Here is an 18188-nt window from a genome sequence, read left to right on the forward strand (position 1 = left end):
CCATTTTACAAACTCAGGGCCCGACAGATCATTCAGGATCTTTGTTTTCTCTAGCGTTTATATTGCTTTTATACCAGGCCTATTTACTGAAGCAGGGACAGTCCAGAGTTGCTGCAAGGTTCTTCAGTTTCTCGCCCTTCTGCCTCTCCAGCTCCTGAGAGATCTCGATTAGACCTCCAGGAGTGGACCGATGAGGCACTCTGCTTCTTCCTCTTTATCTGATGTGGCCTCGATCTATTCAGAAGAGCAATCATTGAAGAAGCCGTTTAGAGGAGGGAGAGCGCCCTCCTGTGGAAGGGAATGACCCACAAGTACTGAGGTTGTTTCTTAAGAGCTCAGTATTCTTATTTCTGAGGCACTGGTGGTGCTTTCCACCGTCTGCTTCAGTAAGAGTTCCATTTTCGCTGGCCATGAGGAGGCTTAGCAGTCCTTCTAAGGCCTTCTTGACATCTTCAGGAGTTTCAGGAGGAGTGGGCCAAAATCATATCAGAGCAGTGGGTTCTGGATACTCTTACATAAAGTTACAAGTTGGGAGTTCTTCCACGCGGTCTCTCCTCTCTTCTTGCAGTCTCCTTGTTGAAAGGGAACCAAGGCGTTTGAGGTTCAGGCCACTGTAGATTTCTATAAAATGTAAAGTTGTAAAGATTTTATTAATACTACCATATACCAAGAAATTGCCCGACACAGGCCGTGTTTCGCCCAAAGGGGCTGCGTCAGAGGCTAAAATAGACAAACACATAAGATTACAAATATAAAATAAAAACATTATATATCACACTTAATCAAAATACATATATATAAAATATATATACAAACAATAATAAACACAAATATTCCTCATAATTTAAAAATGTAAACAATATTAATAAGTACATTAAATACATTAATAAATATAAGGCATATATCACTGATAAAACAACATTAATTATGAAGAGAACCATTCACAATGTTGCTATACCCATGTATCAAGGCTAAATGAAAACCAAATAAATGAAAAATAATAAAAAAACATATGTATATTCAAGTGGTAACTCCGGGATTCACTATATCCCATTAGAGGCATCTATTCAAACTTGTAAATACTGTGAACATAATTGTATTATATCATGGCAAACAATGAATACTAAGAACACAGTCATATTGTATCACAACAAAGAAAGAAAAAAGAAAGAAGAAAAAATAGGACACGTACCTAAAATAAGAACGTTCCAATATGAATAACTATGTGAAAAAAAGAATATAAATTAGAATAATAAATATATAATATGAAAAAAATGAAAAATATAAATAGATTGTTTAAAAAAAAAAAAGAATGCTCACAAAAGAAAAAGAGAAAACAAATCCAGCAAGTCCCTAAATAAACTAAATGCTCACAACACTCATGAAAAAAAGTGATAAAAGAATTGAGTACTCACTTTTAACATTCATAAAAGAAAAACCAGCAAATACAGCAAGTCCCTAAATCGGACAAAATGTAACTATCCATTCTCCAATGATCTGTCTTACTTAAAATGCAATACCTATATACCTTTCTTCATTATTAATCAAAAAATCCAGCATGCAACAGCATAATATACGTGGACAATGTGACCCAAATTTAAAAACCCAAAAGGAGAAAAATAACAAATCCAGCAAGTCCCTAAATAAATTGAATGCTCACTTACAACACTCATGAAAAAAATGGTTAAAGAATTGAATACTCACTTTTAACTTTCATAAAAGAAAAACCAGCAATTACAGCAAGTACCTAAATAAATTGGACAAAATGTAAATATCCATTCTCCAGTGATCTGTCTTACTCAAAATGCAATACTATATGCCTTTCTCCATTATTAATCAAAATATACGTGAACGATGTGACCCAAATTTAAAAGCCCAAAGTTGGAACGGTATGAAAACCTGCAATCGGAAATATACTTACTGTTGTGTATCTAATCGCAAATGGACGCTACCGCTAGTAATGCTGGAAAAGACGACTGAAGTTACATAAAGTCCTTTTATACGTCATTACCGGGTCAGAGTTGAAAAAATCTCGCCAAAATAAAAGATCGTTACAAACATCACTAAAAGAACTTGCAGAGTATAAAAAAACTCGCAAAATATTTTTAAAACGGATCCTTCACGCAAACGATCTATAAGTTATTGTTAATACCAAATGTTATCATAAAATATAATTTATTTATTTATTGCATTTGTACCCCGCATTTTCCCACCTATTTGCAGGCTCAATGTGGCTTACATAGTACCGTCAAAGGCGTTTGCCCAGTCAGTGGATAACAAATACAAAGTTGTGTAGTGATCGTACGAGGTATAAGTGGAGGGTCGGAATGGATGAAGATTGCGTGATGTCCTGTTCGATCATAGTCATGCTGTGTTGGTAGGTGAAGAGGGTTACGTGGGGTCGTTGGGGTAGGCTTTTTTAAAGAGGTAGATTTTTATTTTTTATTTTATTTTCAACTGTTTTTTTGGCTGCAGTCCTCTTTTATCTGGTCTTACAATTGCACACTGTTTTATTTAGGGTGACCAGTTTTATTTTCTATTTATTTTTTTATATTATTTTTTTATATTATTTTTTAAATATTTTTACATTGAGCAGAGAGGACAAAGAGGCTCAGTATTCTTCCTTGAAGCTTCTCAATGTGCATAGAGTCCTCATTAGATAACTGGAAGCGACAAATGAGTTTCGCAAATCAGACACTGTTGGTGCTTTTTGGTAAACAAAGGCTTGGGAAGCCCCCAATTGCTAGATAACTGAAGGAGACTATCACAGCAGCTTATTTGATTGCAGGGAAGCAGGCTCCTTGGGCCTTGTGGGCTTATTCTATGAGGGGTTCAGCGACATCCAGAGTGGAGACTACCTTACTATCTCCTGTGGATATTTGCAAGGCGCCAACTTGCTCAACGCTTGAATATCTTTGCAGAGCACTGCAGGATGGACGTTGCGGCGTGCTCGGAAACCACTTTTGGGGCTGCGGCCCTCAGTGGCATCAGGATCCCATCCACTCTAGTTATTGCTTTTATACATACCACAGGTTCTGGAATAATGGGGAGCTACATAATGAAAGGATAAATTAGGTCTTTCCTGATAACTTTCTTTCCATTAGTCCTTCCCACTATTACAGAGGCCCGCCTGAGGTTTCTGAGATGTTTAGTCGTTGCAAATTAACGGGCCAAATAACAACTGTCACTTTTGCATCGTGCTTTCTTCATATTTCTTATTCTGTGCAAGTTGTCCACAGACAAGACATCCATGTGTTTGCTTGTTTGGTTAGTGTTAGGTTAGTGAGTTGTTTAACCCTAGAACGCATATTGGGGGCCTTTTAGGCCCCCATGCTTACATTTTTGCTATTATCTGCAAAATTACTTTAGTTAGAATTTTGAAACTCAAGGTATTACTCAAGTATGTCATTGTTGATAATATCCAGTTGTTCATATAATTTTTTTTCATAGGCATTATGGTGTAACAATGCTTGTTTGGTGAAAACTACATCTGTACGAATTGGGGGCCTTTTAGGCCCCCGCTGTTTTTATCATGTTCTCAGAAGTGTTTGTGTCTCAAGTTACTTTATTTGTACTCAGTAATGCTGGTGGAGGGGCCAGGGTGTGGATAATAACATGTGAGGATGTCATGTGATTTTTGGAGGGAGTGATAAGGCCATGACATCACCTCAGGTCCTCTGAACACTGAGGACAGTATACACTGTGAGCTAATTGCTGAAGGACCTGTGATAAGATAAGCTGTTGAGAGGAAATCTGTTTCATTTTCTAACATCTAGTCAGCAATGGCACAGTCTTCCTCCAAGTGTCTGACTGACCAAGAGATTGAAGCGATTATGTTTCAAAGCGATGATGAAAGTGAACTATCTTTGTCTGATGAAGAATATCTGCCACCAGCTAATCAAACATCCTCATCCAGTGATTCTTCTGATGATGAAGAAGTGAATCTAGTGGATCCTCAAGAAGTGATAAGTAGAACATCCAAAACGAATGTTTTTTGGGACAGTAATCCTACATTAGTCGGACGTACTCCAATACACAATATTGTGAGACAGGCTCAAGGAGCTGTGGGAAGTCCCAGTTACTTTACCCCTAAAGATGTATTCTGTACTTATTTTTCTGACAATATTGCAGAAGAGGTCCTATTATGTTCAAACCTAGAAGGAAGACGTATCGCTTCAGCAAAAAATAAGTCCTGGAAAAATATCTCAAAAGAGGAACTTTATGCATATATTGGACTTTTCCTGCTGGCAGGGAGTCAAAAATCGTATGATGTCCCAATACGAGAATTATTTCTGGACCCACTTTCTGATCCACACTATAAGGCGACAATGTCAGTGGGCAGATATGAGGAAATTAGAAGGATCATTCGCTTTGATGATAAGCGAACTCGTGCAGCGAGGTTTGAAACAGACAAATTAGCCCCTATCAGTTATATCTGGAACATATTTATCAAAAATTGCAGAAAACTTTACAATCCTAGTACTAATGTTACTGTAGATGAGCAACTTGTACCGTTCAGAGGACGCTGCAAATTCATACAATACATGCCCAGCAAGCCAGCCAAGTACGGTATAAAAATCTTCTGGATGTGTGATTCTGCAAATTATTATGGCATAAATGGCGTAATCTACTGTGGCAAAGAGGTTGGTGCACCAGTACAGAAGGATCTGGGGTCTGAAATAGTCAAAACTCTTGCTGTTCCAATATTCAATTCAGGTAGAAACATCACCATGGACAATTATTTCACCAATGTTGAACTAGGCAATTTTCTGCTTGCAAAAGCTATTACACTTGTTGGTACTATAAAGCAAAACAGACGAGAAATTCCAGCAGCACTCAAACACAATCGTCAGCGAGCACTTTATGAGAGTGTCTTTGGATTCAATAACAAAGCGACTTTGGTATCTTACAAGGCAAAGAAGGAGAAATCTGTAATTTTACTCAGTACCATGCATCACGATTGCAGTGTTGACAGCAATAACCAAAAATTGAAACCAGAAATCATCCTGCATTACAATGCAACAAAAGGAGGTGTAGATAAAATGGATGAGATGGTGGGAGAATATTCGTGTAAGAGGCAAACAAAACGATGGCCTGTAGTACTATTTTCAAATATGCTTGATGTAGCAGCCCTAAATTCATTCATTATTTATACAGAAACTCATCCTGAATTTCATGCACAGAGGAAGGACAGGAGACGCTTATTCTTGAAGGACCTTTGTCATGAACTTGTAATACCTCACATGATAGAGCGAAGCGACTTGAAATGCTTGCCAAAGAAAACTAAAGAAGCAATGAAACGGTGTGGCGTACAGTTTCAGATTACTCCAGAGCCAGGAGAAAGAAAACGAAAGCGTTGTTTCATGTGTCCAAGAAACATAGAGAGGAAAACTGAGCGATATTGTTCCACTTGTAAGGAAACTGTTTGCAAAGAACACTCTTCTGAAAAAATAACGTCAGAATTGTTTGGAAGACTAATATAATAGAAAAGAAAGTTAGAATAAAAATGTAGCTGCAGCTAGTTTGCTATAGATTTCTATGCATTTTTGTGTGTTTTCATGTCTTTGCGTGAAATTTGGGAAAAAAAAGATTTTTTGGTGTTTTCTGTGAAAAATTATAATTAAAATGTTGTCCACTATTCATATTTTATTGAGCAATTTTGAAATAAACTTGTGAAAGTTATTTAAGTGTGTTTTTCTACATTATGTGCATGGGGGCCCCCATGACGTTAATATATATATTTTTAACGTCATGCGTTCTAGGGTTAAGGTTGTTGTGTTTATTCTGAGTATTATCCTTACTGCTTGTCTACATAAATACTGAAGAGCTGGACTGGATTGCAAGAGATGTCAGCTCAGTTTTCAGTACTCTATCTCCACCTGCTGGTTGATGGACGCAACTGCCCCACAGATTCTGAAATAGTGAGGACTAATGGAAAGAAAATTATCAGGCAAAACAGATATGGAGAAATTAGGTGTATTATATAAAATAAATATGCTATTCTTGTTTTCCCCTCCCTCCTCCCCACCCCCATTCTTTGCATTCTCCACCCCCAGCATATATTGCATAAAGGTAGGCACTAGATTTTCAAACTTGCACTTTTCTGCACCTATATCTCCAGGCAGTTTTATTAGCATATATATGAACATGTAAAATGCTGTTATACATGTTCAAGTTGCTTATAAAATAACCTTCTTAATATGAAAACAGTAACTGGTTCTAAATACTAAAGGAGAAGCCAGAAGTCTGCAAAATCCCAGGGTACAGTAAGTAACACTAGAGAGGTAACAGGGAGTTTCATGGGAGTATGAACTATCCCTCATCATAACACACCCTGAAACCATGATGCAAACATTTACTTATGGTTATGTCAGCATTCTTAGATTTTATTTTCATGTCGTTGATGCTTATCAACACCTGAGACTTGACACAGCATTGTGACCAGCTTCTGGGATTTTAGAAGTAAAGCTATAGATACAGAAGCAGCATACATAGTAATATAAATTTAAGTAATTAAACAAATATCTATTTTCAGGCTAATGCTCATGAGCCGAATGTGATTGTCACTTTTTGTTTTACCATGAATTCAATTATAGTTCTTATTTCCAATTATGTACTTCAAGGTAGAAATGGTTTTACATTTCTTTCAATATATAATCATGTTTGGTTGGTATGAAAACAGTTTGAAGCCTAGCCTTCAGTTTACTGTAAATGTTCCTCTTACCTTTTGAGACGGAGCAAGTTTGTAATTCTCAAAGCACAGGGAATTGAAGACTTTGTGGTTATCTGTGGTGTGTTATAATGATCACTCTCCGAGGACAATCAGGCTGCTTGTTCTCACATATGGGTTGACGTCCATGCCGGCCCAGGAATCGGCATTTTGCCAGCAAAATAAACAAAGTTTTGCTAGAGTCTTCTAGCGCGTGTGCACTGCGCATGTGTGGATGACTTCCCGCCCTTAGCGTGAACGTGCTACTTCAGTTTTTTCTTGTCCGCGGCAGAGAAACAGCGTTTCTACACTGCTCTTCGTTTTTGGCCCAGGAGAAATCTGACGACGAGTTTGCTAACTTTTATTTTATTTTTTCCTCATTTTATTTAAAAAAAAAAAAAAAAAACAGTTCTCCACGTATTTTTCTAGGTTTTAGGCCTTTTTATAAGGTTTCTTTCTTTTTCAATGCGGACAATTTTCAGGCCGCACGGCCAAGTTCTTCCCTTTCTTTTGTGCCCCTTTGTTCTTTTCAAGGCACAATCGTGTTGTTTGATTTCGCCGAAGCCATTTTCCCTTCCATGTTATCGAAGACACCCAGCGGCTTCAAGTGTTGTACATGGTGCAACCGGACTATCTCAGGTACCGATACCCACGCCTGGTGTATCCAGTGCCTTGGGCCCGACAATCGCCCAGCCGCTTGTAGTCTGTGTCTTCATATGAAGAAACGGACTCAAGCGTCTCAAGAAGCGCAACGAGAAAAACATTTTGGGGCTCAGTCCGGACCTTCGACGTCGATGCGTCCCATCCTAGACCTAAGGGGCCTGAACAAATTTCTAGTTCGAGAAAGGTTCAGGATGGTTTCCCTGAGCACCATTCTTCCCATGTTTCAAGAGAACGATTGGCTATGCTCTCTGGACATAAAGGATGCTTACGCAAATGTTCCGATACTTCCAGCTCGCAGGAAGTATCTGCGATTTCGACTGGGAACTCAGCACTTTCAGTACTTTGTACTGCCCTTTGGTCTGGCATCTGCACCCAGGGTGTTCACAAAGTGCCTGGCGGTAGTTGCAGCGTCGCTACGCAGGCTGGGAGTGCATGTGTTCCCTTATCTCGACAATTGGCTGGTGAAGAGCACCTCGAAGGCAGGCGCTCAGCACTCCATGCAAATGACTATTCAGGTGCTAGAACTTCAGGGGTTCGTGATAAATTATTCCAAGTCCCATCTCACCGCAGTTCAGAAATTGGAATTCATTGGAACTCTGTTGAACACAACGACAGCTTGTGCTTATCTTCCCGAGGCAAGGGCAGACAACCTCCTGTCCCTAGTGTCCTTAGTACGAGCGTCTCAACAGATCACAGCTTGACAGATGTTGAGACTCCTGGGGCGCATGGCCTCCACAGTTCATGTAACTCCCATGGCACGCCTGCACATGAGATCAGCTCAGTGGACCCTGGGCTCCCAGTGGTATCAAGCTGCGGGAGATCTAGAGGATGTGATCCAATTTTCCACCGACTGCTGGAATTCTCTACATTGGTGGACGATTCAGACCAATTTGACCTTGGGACGTCCATTCCAAATTCCTCAGCCACAAAAAGTGCTGACGACGGATGCATCCCTCCTAGGGTGGGGAGCTCATGTGGATGGGCTTCACACACTCAAGGCGCTTGGTCCTTTCAGGAAAAAGGTCTTCAGATCAATCTCCTGGACTTGCGAGCGATCTGGAACGCTCTAAAGGCTTTCAGAGACCGGCTGTCCAACCAAATCATATTGATTCAGACAGACAATCAGGTTGCCATGTATTACACTAACAAGCAGGGGGGCACCAGATCTCACTTTCTGTGTCAGGAAGCCGTCCAGATGTGGCTTTGGGCGCGCCGTCAAGGCATGTTTCTGCAAGCCACTTATCTGGCAGGCGTAAACAGTCTGGCCGACAGACTGAGCAGGATAATGCAACCTCACGAGTGGTAACTGAACATGGGAGTAATCCTCAAGGTCTTCCGAGCATGGGGCACCCCCCTCGGTGGATCTTTTTGCCACTCAGATCAATCACAAGGTCCCTCAGTTCTGTTCCAGGCTTCAGGCCCACGACAGACTAGCTTCAGATGCCTTTCTCCTCCATTGGGGAACAGGCCTTCTGTATGCGTATCCTCCCATACCTCTAGTAAGTAAGACTTTGCTGAGACTCAAGCAAGACTGCGGAACCATAATTCTGATTGCACCCTTCTGGCCATGTCAGCTTTGGTTCCCTCTTCTTGTGGAGTTGTCCTCCGAGAAACCGTGGAGATTGGAGTGTTTGCCAACCCTCATCACCCAGAACGAGGGGGCGCTTCTGCATCCCAACCTCCAGTCTCTGGCTCTCATGGCCTGGGTGTTGAGAACTTAGAATTCGCCTCCTTGGGTATTTCAGAAGGTGTCTCCCGATTCTTGCTTGCTTCTAGAAAAGATTCCACGAAGAGGTGTTACTCTTTCAAATGGAGGAGGTTTGCAAGGCCCTAGATCCTCTTTCTTGTCCTACACAGACCCTGCTTGAATACCTTCTACACTTATCAGAGTCTGGTCTCAAGACCAACTCCGTAAGAGTTCAACTTAGTGCAATTTAGTGCTTATCGCCTTGTAGAGGGTAAGCCTATCTCTGGACAGCCTTTAGTTGTTCGCTTCGTGAGAGGTTTGCTTTTGTCAAAGCTCCCAGTCAGACTTCCACCAGTGTCATGGGATCTCAACGTCGTTCTCACCCAGCTGATGAAAGCTCCTTTTGAGCCACTGAATTCCTGCCATCTGAAGTACTTGACCTGGAAGGTCGTTTTCTTGGTGGCCATTACTTCAGCTCGTAGAATCAGTGAGCTTCAGGCCTTGGTAGTGCATTCACCTTATATCAGGTTTCATCACAACAGAGTAGTCCTCCGCATGCACCCTAAGTTCTTGCCGAAGGTGATGTCTGAGTTCCATCTGAACCAGTCAATTGTCTTGCCAACATTCTTTCCCTGTCCTCATACCCACCCTTGCGAAAGCAGTTTGAATACCTTGGACTGTAAGAGAGCATTGGCCTTTCACATTGAGCGGACGAAGCCCTTCAGACAGTCTGCCCAGTTGTTTGTTTCTTTCGATTCCAACAGGAGGGGAGTCGCCATCGGAAAATGCACAATCTCAAATTGGCTTGCAGATTGTATTTCCTTCACTTATGCCCAAGCTGGGCTGTCTTTAGAGGGTCATGTCACAGCTCATAATGTTAAAGCCATGGCTGCGTCAGTGGCTCACTTAGCTTCCATTGAGGAGATTTGCAAGGCTGCAACGTGGTCATCAGTCCACACATTCACATCTCACTACTGCCTTCAGCAGGATACCCGACGCGACAGTCGATTTGGGCAGTCAATGCTACAGAATCTGTTTAGGGTTTAGAATCCAACTCCACCCCCCTAGACCCATTTTTGTTCTGTTCCAGGCTGCACTCTCAGTTAGTTGTTTGTGGTTTCTGGTCAATCTATGTTATGTCCTCGCCGTTGCGAGGCCCAATTAACCAGTGTTCGTTGTTTTGAGTGAGCCTGGGTGCTAGGGATACCCCACATGTGAGAACAAGCAGCCTGTTTGTCCTCGGAGAAAGGGGAAAGGGAAATGGGACTTGATATACCACCTTTCTGAGGTTTTTGCAACTACATTCAAAGCGGTTTACATATATTTAGGTACTTATTTTGTTCCAGGGGCAATGGAGGGTTAAGTGACTTGCCCAGAGTCACAAGGAGCTGCAGTGGGAATCGAACTCAGTTCCCAAGGATCAAAGTCCACTGCACTAACCACTAGGCTACTCCTCCACGCGAAGATACTTACATGTAGCAGGTATTCTCCGAGGACAGCAGGCTGATTGTTCTCACAAACCCGCCCACCTCCCCTTTGGAGTGTTTGTTGTTTGTTTGCTTCTGTGCTTTTAGATTAAACTGAAGTAATACGTTCACGCTACAGGGTGGAAAGTCGTCCGTGCATGCACGGTGCACGCAGCTCTCGTGCTAGAAGACTCTAGCAAAACTTTATTTTGCTGGCAAAATGCTGATTCCTGGGCCAACGTGGACGTCAACCCACATATGAGAACAATCAGCCTTCTGTCCTCGGAGAATACCTGCTACAGGTAAGTCGCTTTATGTGGCTCTCTGCTTTGGGACTTTAGCCCAGGAAAGACCACATCAACTTTGGGATTCCTATTTCAGGGTTTCTATCCTTTTAATCTAAAAGGAGTACAGAGCAAGAAGCTATTCTTCTGGTAAATTTGCACATTTTCCTTTGTGTCCCAAGAAATGAAAGTAATCTGAACTTATTCAAACTGTGTGCATAAATATCAAAATAAAGTTTTAAATGAATGGCTTTTCCTTTTTTTTTTTCTTGATAATGCAACATACCATGTAGATCAAAATTAACTAAGACTCTTGCCACTTAATTATTTTTCCCCTTTTCTGTTATTCCCTTGTATGGGAATAAGTACACTGGAACACTACATGTGGTGTGTCTCTGCATGACCCCAGCAGAGCACAGTGTCGTACAAAATGGATTAGCAAAACCCATCTTCCTGATTCCTCTCTTTTACTCCTTTACTTCTCTCGATTGCCCCTTCTGGATGATTCTGGGCCTATGATCATCGGTTTGACTCTACAGTTGAACAGATAGTAGCTGTATACCATTCCGCCTGCAAACAAAAGGCGTGGGACAATTTCAGCAAAGCCCAGCGTAAGAACATCAGCATATGGTGCAAACAAGCTGAGGTGGGTGTATTCCTTTCTTTGTTTTGTTAAATCTCCAAGTACAGTCTCCTCTTTTTAACAGGATATTGATTGTAAAATTCAGCAGGTATTTTATATAGCACTGCATTCCAGAAGATACATGAAAGTCAGATCTTATTCAGATAATGAAAGGTCTACAAAACTGTTCTCATCGCAGTCTTTGAGCCTTTACTTCAGCAAAGGTAATGTACTCATTATGGTCTTTGTTCTTTAGCTGGGTCCAAGATGGCAATAATAGTCGTGCAGTAATTAGACGTTAGGATGTACATGTTGAGCTTCTGAAATGTTACTTGTCTGGTTTCTAAGATGTTGCTTATGCTGTGCTAGTCTGTGCACAAGCTTAAGAGTTCTTTTAGGTTAGAAGAAGGAGATATTCCCTTCTAGTCCTTTGATTCAGAAAATCTTCTCATTATGCATCTTGTAGTAGCACAAAATGTACTTTCTACATAAAGGCTGCTTAGTTTTAAGGGACTTACTTTGTTTGAGGATAAAAGTCAGTTTCAAAAGAATAAAACAGTCTGCTTAAATCCACTTACTGCTAATTGCAATAAATAATTTACGCTTTTTCCCCCCTGATTTTCTGCATTTCGGAGCACACTATCCACTAAATTCTAAATTAGTAGGTACTAATTAAATTGAATAGGTGGCTCCTGCTTTAATATCCTGTCAAATGATGTCTTACTTTGATAGTTGTCTCTATTAGTAGCGCATCCTTCTACCGTTACTGGAAAACTTGAGTCTAATATCCAATCTACAAGAATATTGCAACCAGAACTGAACTATAGTTCCCCACATGGAGCTTACTCGATGGTTTGTTGGAAGTGAGTCAGGATTTTATTTAGCTCCATCCGTAGACAGGTTTGAGAACTTCTAGCTTCTCCCACCATGCTCCCCTAACTTTAAGTTTCAGGGCAGAACTGTCTAGACTACCCAGGCACTCTGTACACCATTTTGTGGGCATAATTTGTGTCTAGTCAATCCAAAAGGGAGATTGGAATGTATTGTTACCCTCCTTGCTTTAGGAACTTGAGTTCGACCATCCTGGATTTAAACAGGACTTTACACTTTGTTAGTTTGCTTCCTTCTTGAAACATTACATAGAAGGCTCCCACTTCCTGCAGCAAATTATGGGAAAATTGTTCAACAAAATTAGCAAATTCTGCAGCAGATCTTTCAAAATGTTTAACAGTTATGTGGAAAATTTGCATTACTTTTCATATTTCTAGTGTGACCAATATATATTAAGGAACATAGACATAGCATAAATAACATGGACTTATGAGGGAAGAACTACTACTACTACCATTAAACATTTCTATAGCGCTACTAGACTACTAGACTTACGCAGCGCTGTACAAATTAACATGAAAAGACAGTCCCTGCTCAACAGAGCTTACAATCTAAATTGGACAGACGAACAGACAGCTAGGGGTGGGGAAATTGCAGTGGTAGGGGTGATAAGTGAGGGTGTTGAGTAAGAGAGTCATGGTTAGGAGTCGAAAGCAGTAGCAAAGAGGTGGGCTATAAGCCTAGACTTGAAGACAGCCAGAGACTGAGCCTGACGTACTGGCGCAGGGAGCCTATTCCAGGCATAGGAAGAAGAGGGAGAGTTGCTGGACTCATGGGGGAGGGGAGCGAGGGAAGAAGGAAAGGTTCTGGACGAGGGAGGCTTAGGTTAGAAGACGGAGCAGCCCTGGTCTCAAGAGGGAGAGGGACAGGTGAGATGCCAGACTATGGGTGAGGGAACCAGGGAGAGTGGAGGAAGATGGCAGACCACTGGGGTGAGGTACTGGGCAGAGGAGGAGATGAACCATGGGGGGACTAGCAGACCATAGGGGGAGGGAGAGAGTAAGAGAAGGGGAGAGATGCTGGAACCCACAGGAGATGTAGCTTCACAAACCCTGATGCTGTGCTTCTTCCTGGGTTGTGTAGGCAGTAAACCACATGTAATAGGTTTTCACTTAACGGTGTGCAGTTTGCCGCCTACACAGCCCAGGAAAGTGCATAACATTGGGATTTGTGTAGTTGTATCTCCTGTCATCAGGTGGGGTTTCCTGAGTAGGTTTTCCTCTCCAAGCTGCTGCCCTGCAGTACATTGAAACTGCACTTTTTTGGGAAGGTGATGAAGGAAGAGAGAGTGAGAAAGGACTGGATCATAAGGGGAAAAAGCAAGAAGAAGGTATATTAAGTTGCTGCTGCATAGGGGTGGAGAGAAGAGAGAGAGGACAGGTAATTGTTGGCCCATAAGGGGAAGTGGGGGGGAGAGAGGAGACAGAGAGTTGCTGGTCATAAGGGAGAAGAGGGGGAGAGGAGGTGGGGAGTTTCCAGACCATAAGAGAGAAGGGGGGGTAGAGAGAAGAGATGGAGAGTTGCTGGACCATAAGGGGTGGGGGGGGGGGGCAGGTTGATGGCGGACTTCAAAGATGTAAGAAGGGAGAGAAAGGGGAAATACTTGGCATGGTGGAACCATGTGGAACAGACCATGGGGATTCTCAGGGAGATGAGTGAGAGAAGGATGGTAAGTACAGAAGGTAGAAGTGTAGTAATGGGGAGTGGATGAAGAAGGGAATTGGAGTCCAGGGAAGGAGGGAAACAGGAGAGGTAGGGGATGAGCGGTGGAGATGGAAAGTTGATAAGTACTGGTAAGTGAAATATGGGTGGAGGACTGAAAAGGTGAAATTTGTGGGGAGAGACAGAAAAAAGAGAGAGGAAGTATATCAGAGACAAATATAGTGAGGAAATACTACTACTTATCATTTCTATAGCGCTGCAAGGCATACGCAGCGCTATACACCATACACAAAAGACAGTCCCTGCTCAAAGAGCTTACAATCTAGATAGAAGAAAAGAGGAAAGTGGAGAAAGGACAAATAGATCACACCCACTGGAAAGAGAGCAGAAGACAGACAGAAAATAGAGAAGAAGAAACTGGGACCAGCATGCCTGGAAAAATAAAGTACCCAGACAATAAAGGTAGAAAAACATGTTTTCTTTTGCATTTATTTGGTGGAATATATTATCTTTGGGAAACGTCCATCATAGGTGTTTTTTGTTTTGTTTTGTTTTTTCCCAGTACAAGAGGAAATGCATTTATGTTTTTATTTCTCTTAATGTTATGGTACATGCCTAGTTTGACTTATTTAAAATTTGATATACCTCCTTTTCTAATAAAAGCCCAAGGCAGTTTACGAAATTTATAAAATAGTGATTAAAGGAAATCCATTAAAAATAGGAAAGAATGCATTAATTCAAAGGACATAACATACAATTACTACTACTACTACTATTTAACATTTCTAAAGCGCTACTAGGGTTACGCAGCACTGTACAATTTAACATAGAGGGACAGTCCCTGCTCAAGGAGCTTACAATCTAAAAGACAAGTGGTCAGTCCGAAAGGGGCAGTCAATTAAGATACGGTGGCTCTGAGATTATACCTGCTGTGCACAGCACATCTAAGTAAGTAAGAGATTAATTGTAAGCTGAAAACAATGTGTTTTACCAAACCTTGAATTTGGGGGTTCTGAGTTCATTTTTTGTCTTTATATTTCTAATTTCCATGCATTCCTTTAGATTTGCATGCGAGACATGATGTGGTCCTTGAGGCTGAGGTTTTGAAGGCTGAGATTACAAGTACTCACCCTATGTAATTTACTGCTTTGGTACATCCCAGGCATCTGGGCTGATCTGATGGGATAAGGAAGGTTAAATTAGGTCTTGCCTGCTAACTTTGTTTCCTTGAGTCCCTCCAGACCATTCCAGAATCCAGCCGTGGTTAATGTTCATTAAAATTTTTTTTTTTTTTCTTACAAAAGTGATAAGATTTTTTTGTTGTGTTTGGTTTGGTTTTGTATTTATATATATATATATATATATATATATATATATACAGTGGTGGAAATAAGTATTTGATCCCTTGCTGATTTTGTAAGTTTGCCCACTGACAAAGACATGAGCAGCCCATAATTGAAGGGTAGGTTATTGGTAACAGTGAGAGATAGCACATCACAAATTAAATCCGGAAAATCACATTGTGGAAAGTATATGAATTTATTTGCATTCTGCAGAGGGAAATAAGTATCTGATCCCCCACCAACCAGTAAGAGATCTGGCCCCTACAGACCAGGTAGATGCTCCAAATCAACTCGTTACCTGCATGACAGACAGCTGTCGGCAATGGTCACCTGTATGAAAGACACCTGTCCACAGACTCAGTGAATCAGTCAGACTCTAACCTCTACAAAATGGCCAAGAGCAAGGAGCTGTCTAAGGATGTCAGGGACAAGATCATACACCTGCACAAGGCTGGAATGGGCTACAAAACCATCAGTAAGACGCTGGGCGAGAAGGAGACAACTGTTGGTGCCATAGTAAGAAAATGGAAGAAGTACAAAATGACTGTCAATCGACAAAGATCTGGGGCTCCACGCAAAATCTCACCTCGTGGGGATCCTTGATCATGAGGAAGGTTAGAAATCAGCCTACAACTACAAGGGGGGAACTTGTCAATGATCTCAAGGCAGCTGGGACCACTGTCACCACGAAAACCATTGGTAACACATTACGACATAACGGATTGCAATCCTGCAGTGCCCGCAAGGTCCCCCTGCTCCGGAAGGCACATGTGACGGCCCGTCTGAAGTTTGCCAGTGAACACCTGGATGATGCCGAGAGTGATTGGGAGAAGGTGCTGTGGTCAGATGAGACAAAAATTGAGCTCTTTGGCATGAACTCAACTCGCCGTGTTTGGAGGAAGAGAAATGCTGCCTATGACCCAAAGAACACCGTCCCCACTGTCAAGCATGGAGGTGGAAATGTTATGTTTTGGGGGTGTTTCTCTGCTAAGGGCACAGGACTACTTCACCGCATCAATGGGAGAATGGATGGGGCCATGTACCGTACAATTCTGAGTGACAACCTCCTTCCCTCCGCCAGGGCCTTAAAAATGGGTCGTGGCTGGGTCTTCCAGCATGACAATGACCCAAAACATACAGCCAAGGCAACAAAGGAGTGGCTCAGGAAGAAGCACATTAGGGTCATGGAGTGGCCTAGCCAGTCACCAGACCTTAATACCATTGAAAACTTATGGAGGGAGCTGAAGATGCGAGTTGCCAAGCGACAGCCCAGAACTCTTAATGATTTAGAGATGATCTGCAAAGAGGAGTGGACCAAAATTCCTCCTGACATGTGTGCAAACCTCATCATCAACTACAGAAGACGTCTGACCGCTGTGCTTGCCAACAAGGGTTTTGCCACCAAGTATTCGGTCTTGTTTGCCAGAGGGATTAAATACTTATTTCCCTCTGCAGAATGCAAATAAATTCATATACTTTCCACAATGTGATTTTCCGGATTTAATTTGTGATGTGCTATCTCTCACTGTTACCAATAACCTACCCTTCAATTATGGGCTGCTCATGTCTTTGTCAGTGGGCAAACTTACAAAATCAGCAAGGGATCAAATACTTATTTCCCCCACTGTACAATGTAGTAAATTTAAAACGAATCGGAGAAAATCTTTCTTCACTCAACGTGTAAACTCTGGAATTTGTTGCCAGAGAATATGGTAAAGGTGGTTAGCTTAGCAGAGTTTTAAAAAGGTTTGGACGGCTTCCTAAAGGAAAAGTCCATAGACAATTATTAAATGGACTTGGGGAAAATCCACTATTTCTGGGATAAGCAGTATAAAATGTTTTGTACTTTTTTGGGATCTTGCCAGGTATTTCTGACCTGGATTTGCCACTGTTGGAAACAGGATGCTGGGCTTGAGGGACCTTTGGTCTTTCCCAGTATGGCAATACTTATGTAAATTCACAAGTGCTAAGTACAGGTATTTTTTCTCTGTTGCTGGAAGCCTTTGATCTCACAGGCCTGGTCTGAACTTACAACTTTAAAAAAAGGTCGAGGACTTCCGGTGACGTCATGAGCTAGGGAGCAGCGTGCTGTCGAAGCTCTGAGACCCCTGACTCCACTAAAATTTAAATCTTGCATAAATAAAACATACGGAACGACTTCACTGTATGGAAAAATACTATAAAGTGCTTCCGAAAGACATGGCTCAAAAATCCGCGAAAAAAGACAAACTTAAAACAGGCAGCGGGGATACCAAGATGGCGGAGGAACCCGCGATTATGGGACCTGCGTTTACTGAAAATCAACTCCTGCAGCTTACCCAGGCGATCACGAAAGCATGGGAGCCGAAATGGGAAGCGCTGAATACCAAAATAGAAGCTTACCAAACTACATTAGACGGGATGGGAATCCGGGTAGGAGATTTGGAGGCCAGAATTTCAGCCGTTGAAGATGATACACGTGGATTTAGCCCAGATATTATAAACCTACGACGCCAGCTCGCAGATCAAAGAAACTTGTTGGATGACTTTGAAAATCGAGCACGTCGAAATAATATACGGATTGTCGGGCTAGACGAGGCGCTCCCAGAAAGAAACCTTGACACGTGGCTGGAAACATGGCTCTCAAAAGAGTTAGCGATTACAGATACGATGGGACCGCTTATTGTGGAAAGAGCACACTGCGTGGGCCGCCGAACAGAGGATCGCCATAATAACCGCCCACGCGTGGTTGTCGCGAAAATACTAAATTACCGCCATAAATTAGAAATCCTTCAAGGATTCAAGCACAAAAGAGATACGCTGAAATACAATAAAAAGAATGTGTTGATTTTTCAAGACTTTTCTACTCTAGTTCAAGAGAA

General features: G+C 41.8%; 1 protein-coding gene across 3 annotated transcripts in view; it reads left to right on the forward strand.

Annotated features, from left to right (window-relative positions):
- The window catches only part of ENOX2 (ecto-NOX disulfide-thiol exchanger 2), a 363942-nt gene that overhangs the window by 171780 nt on the left and 173974 nt on the right, over positions 1 to 18188 (forward strand). For all 3 annotated transcript variants that reach the window (XM_030209544.1, XM_030209543.1, XM_030209545.1), the window contains one exon: positions 11349 to 11455. In XM_030209544.1, the coding sequence (XP_030065404.1) occupies positions 11349 to 11455 (107 nt within the window). The remainder of the gene's footprint in view (positions 1 to 11348; positions 11456 to 18188) is intronic.

Source organism: Microcaecilia unicolor, chromosome 7 (assembly GCF_901765095.1).
Source record: "Microcaecilia unicolor chromosome 7, aMicUni1.1, whole genome shotgun sequence".
NCBI lineage: Eukaryota > Metazoa > Chordata > Amphibia > Gymnophiona > Siphonopidae > Microcaecilia > Microcaecilia unicolor.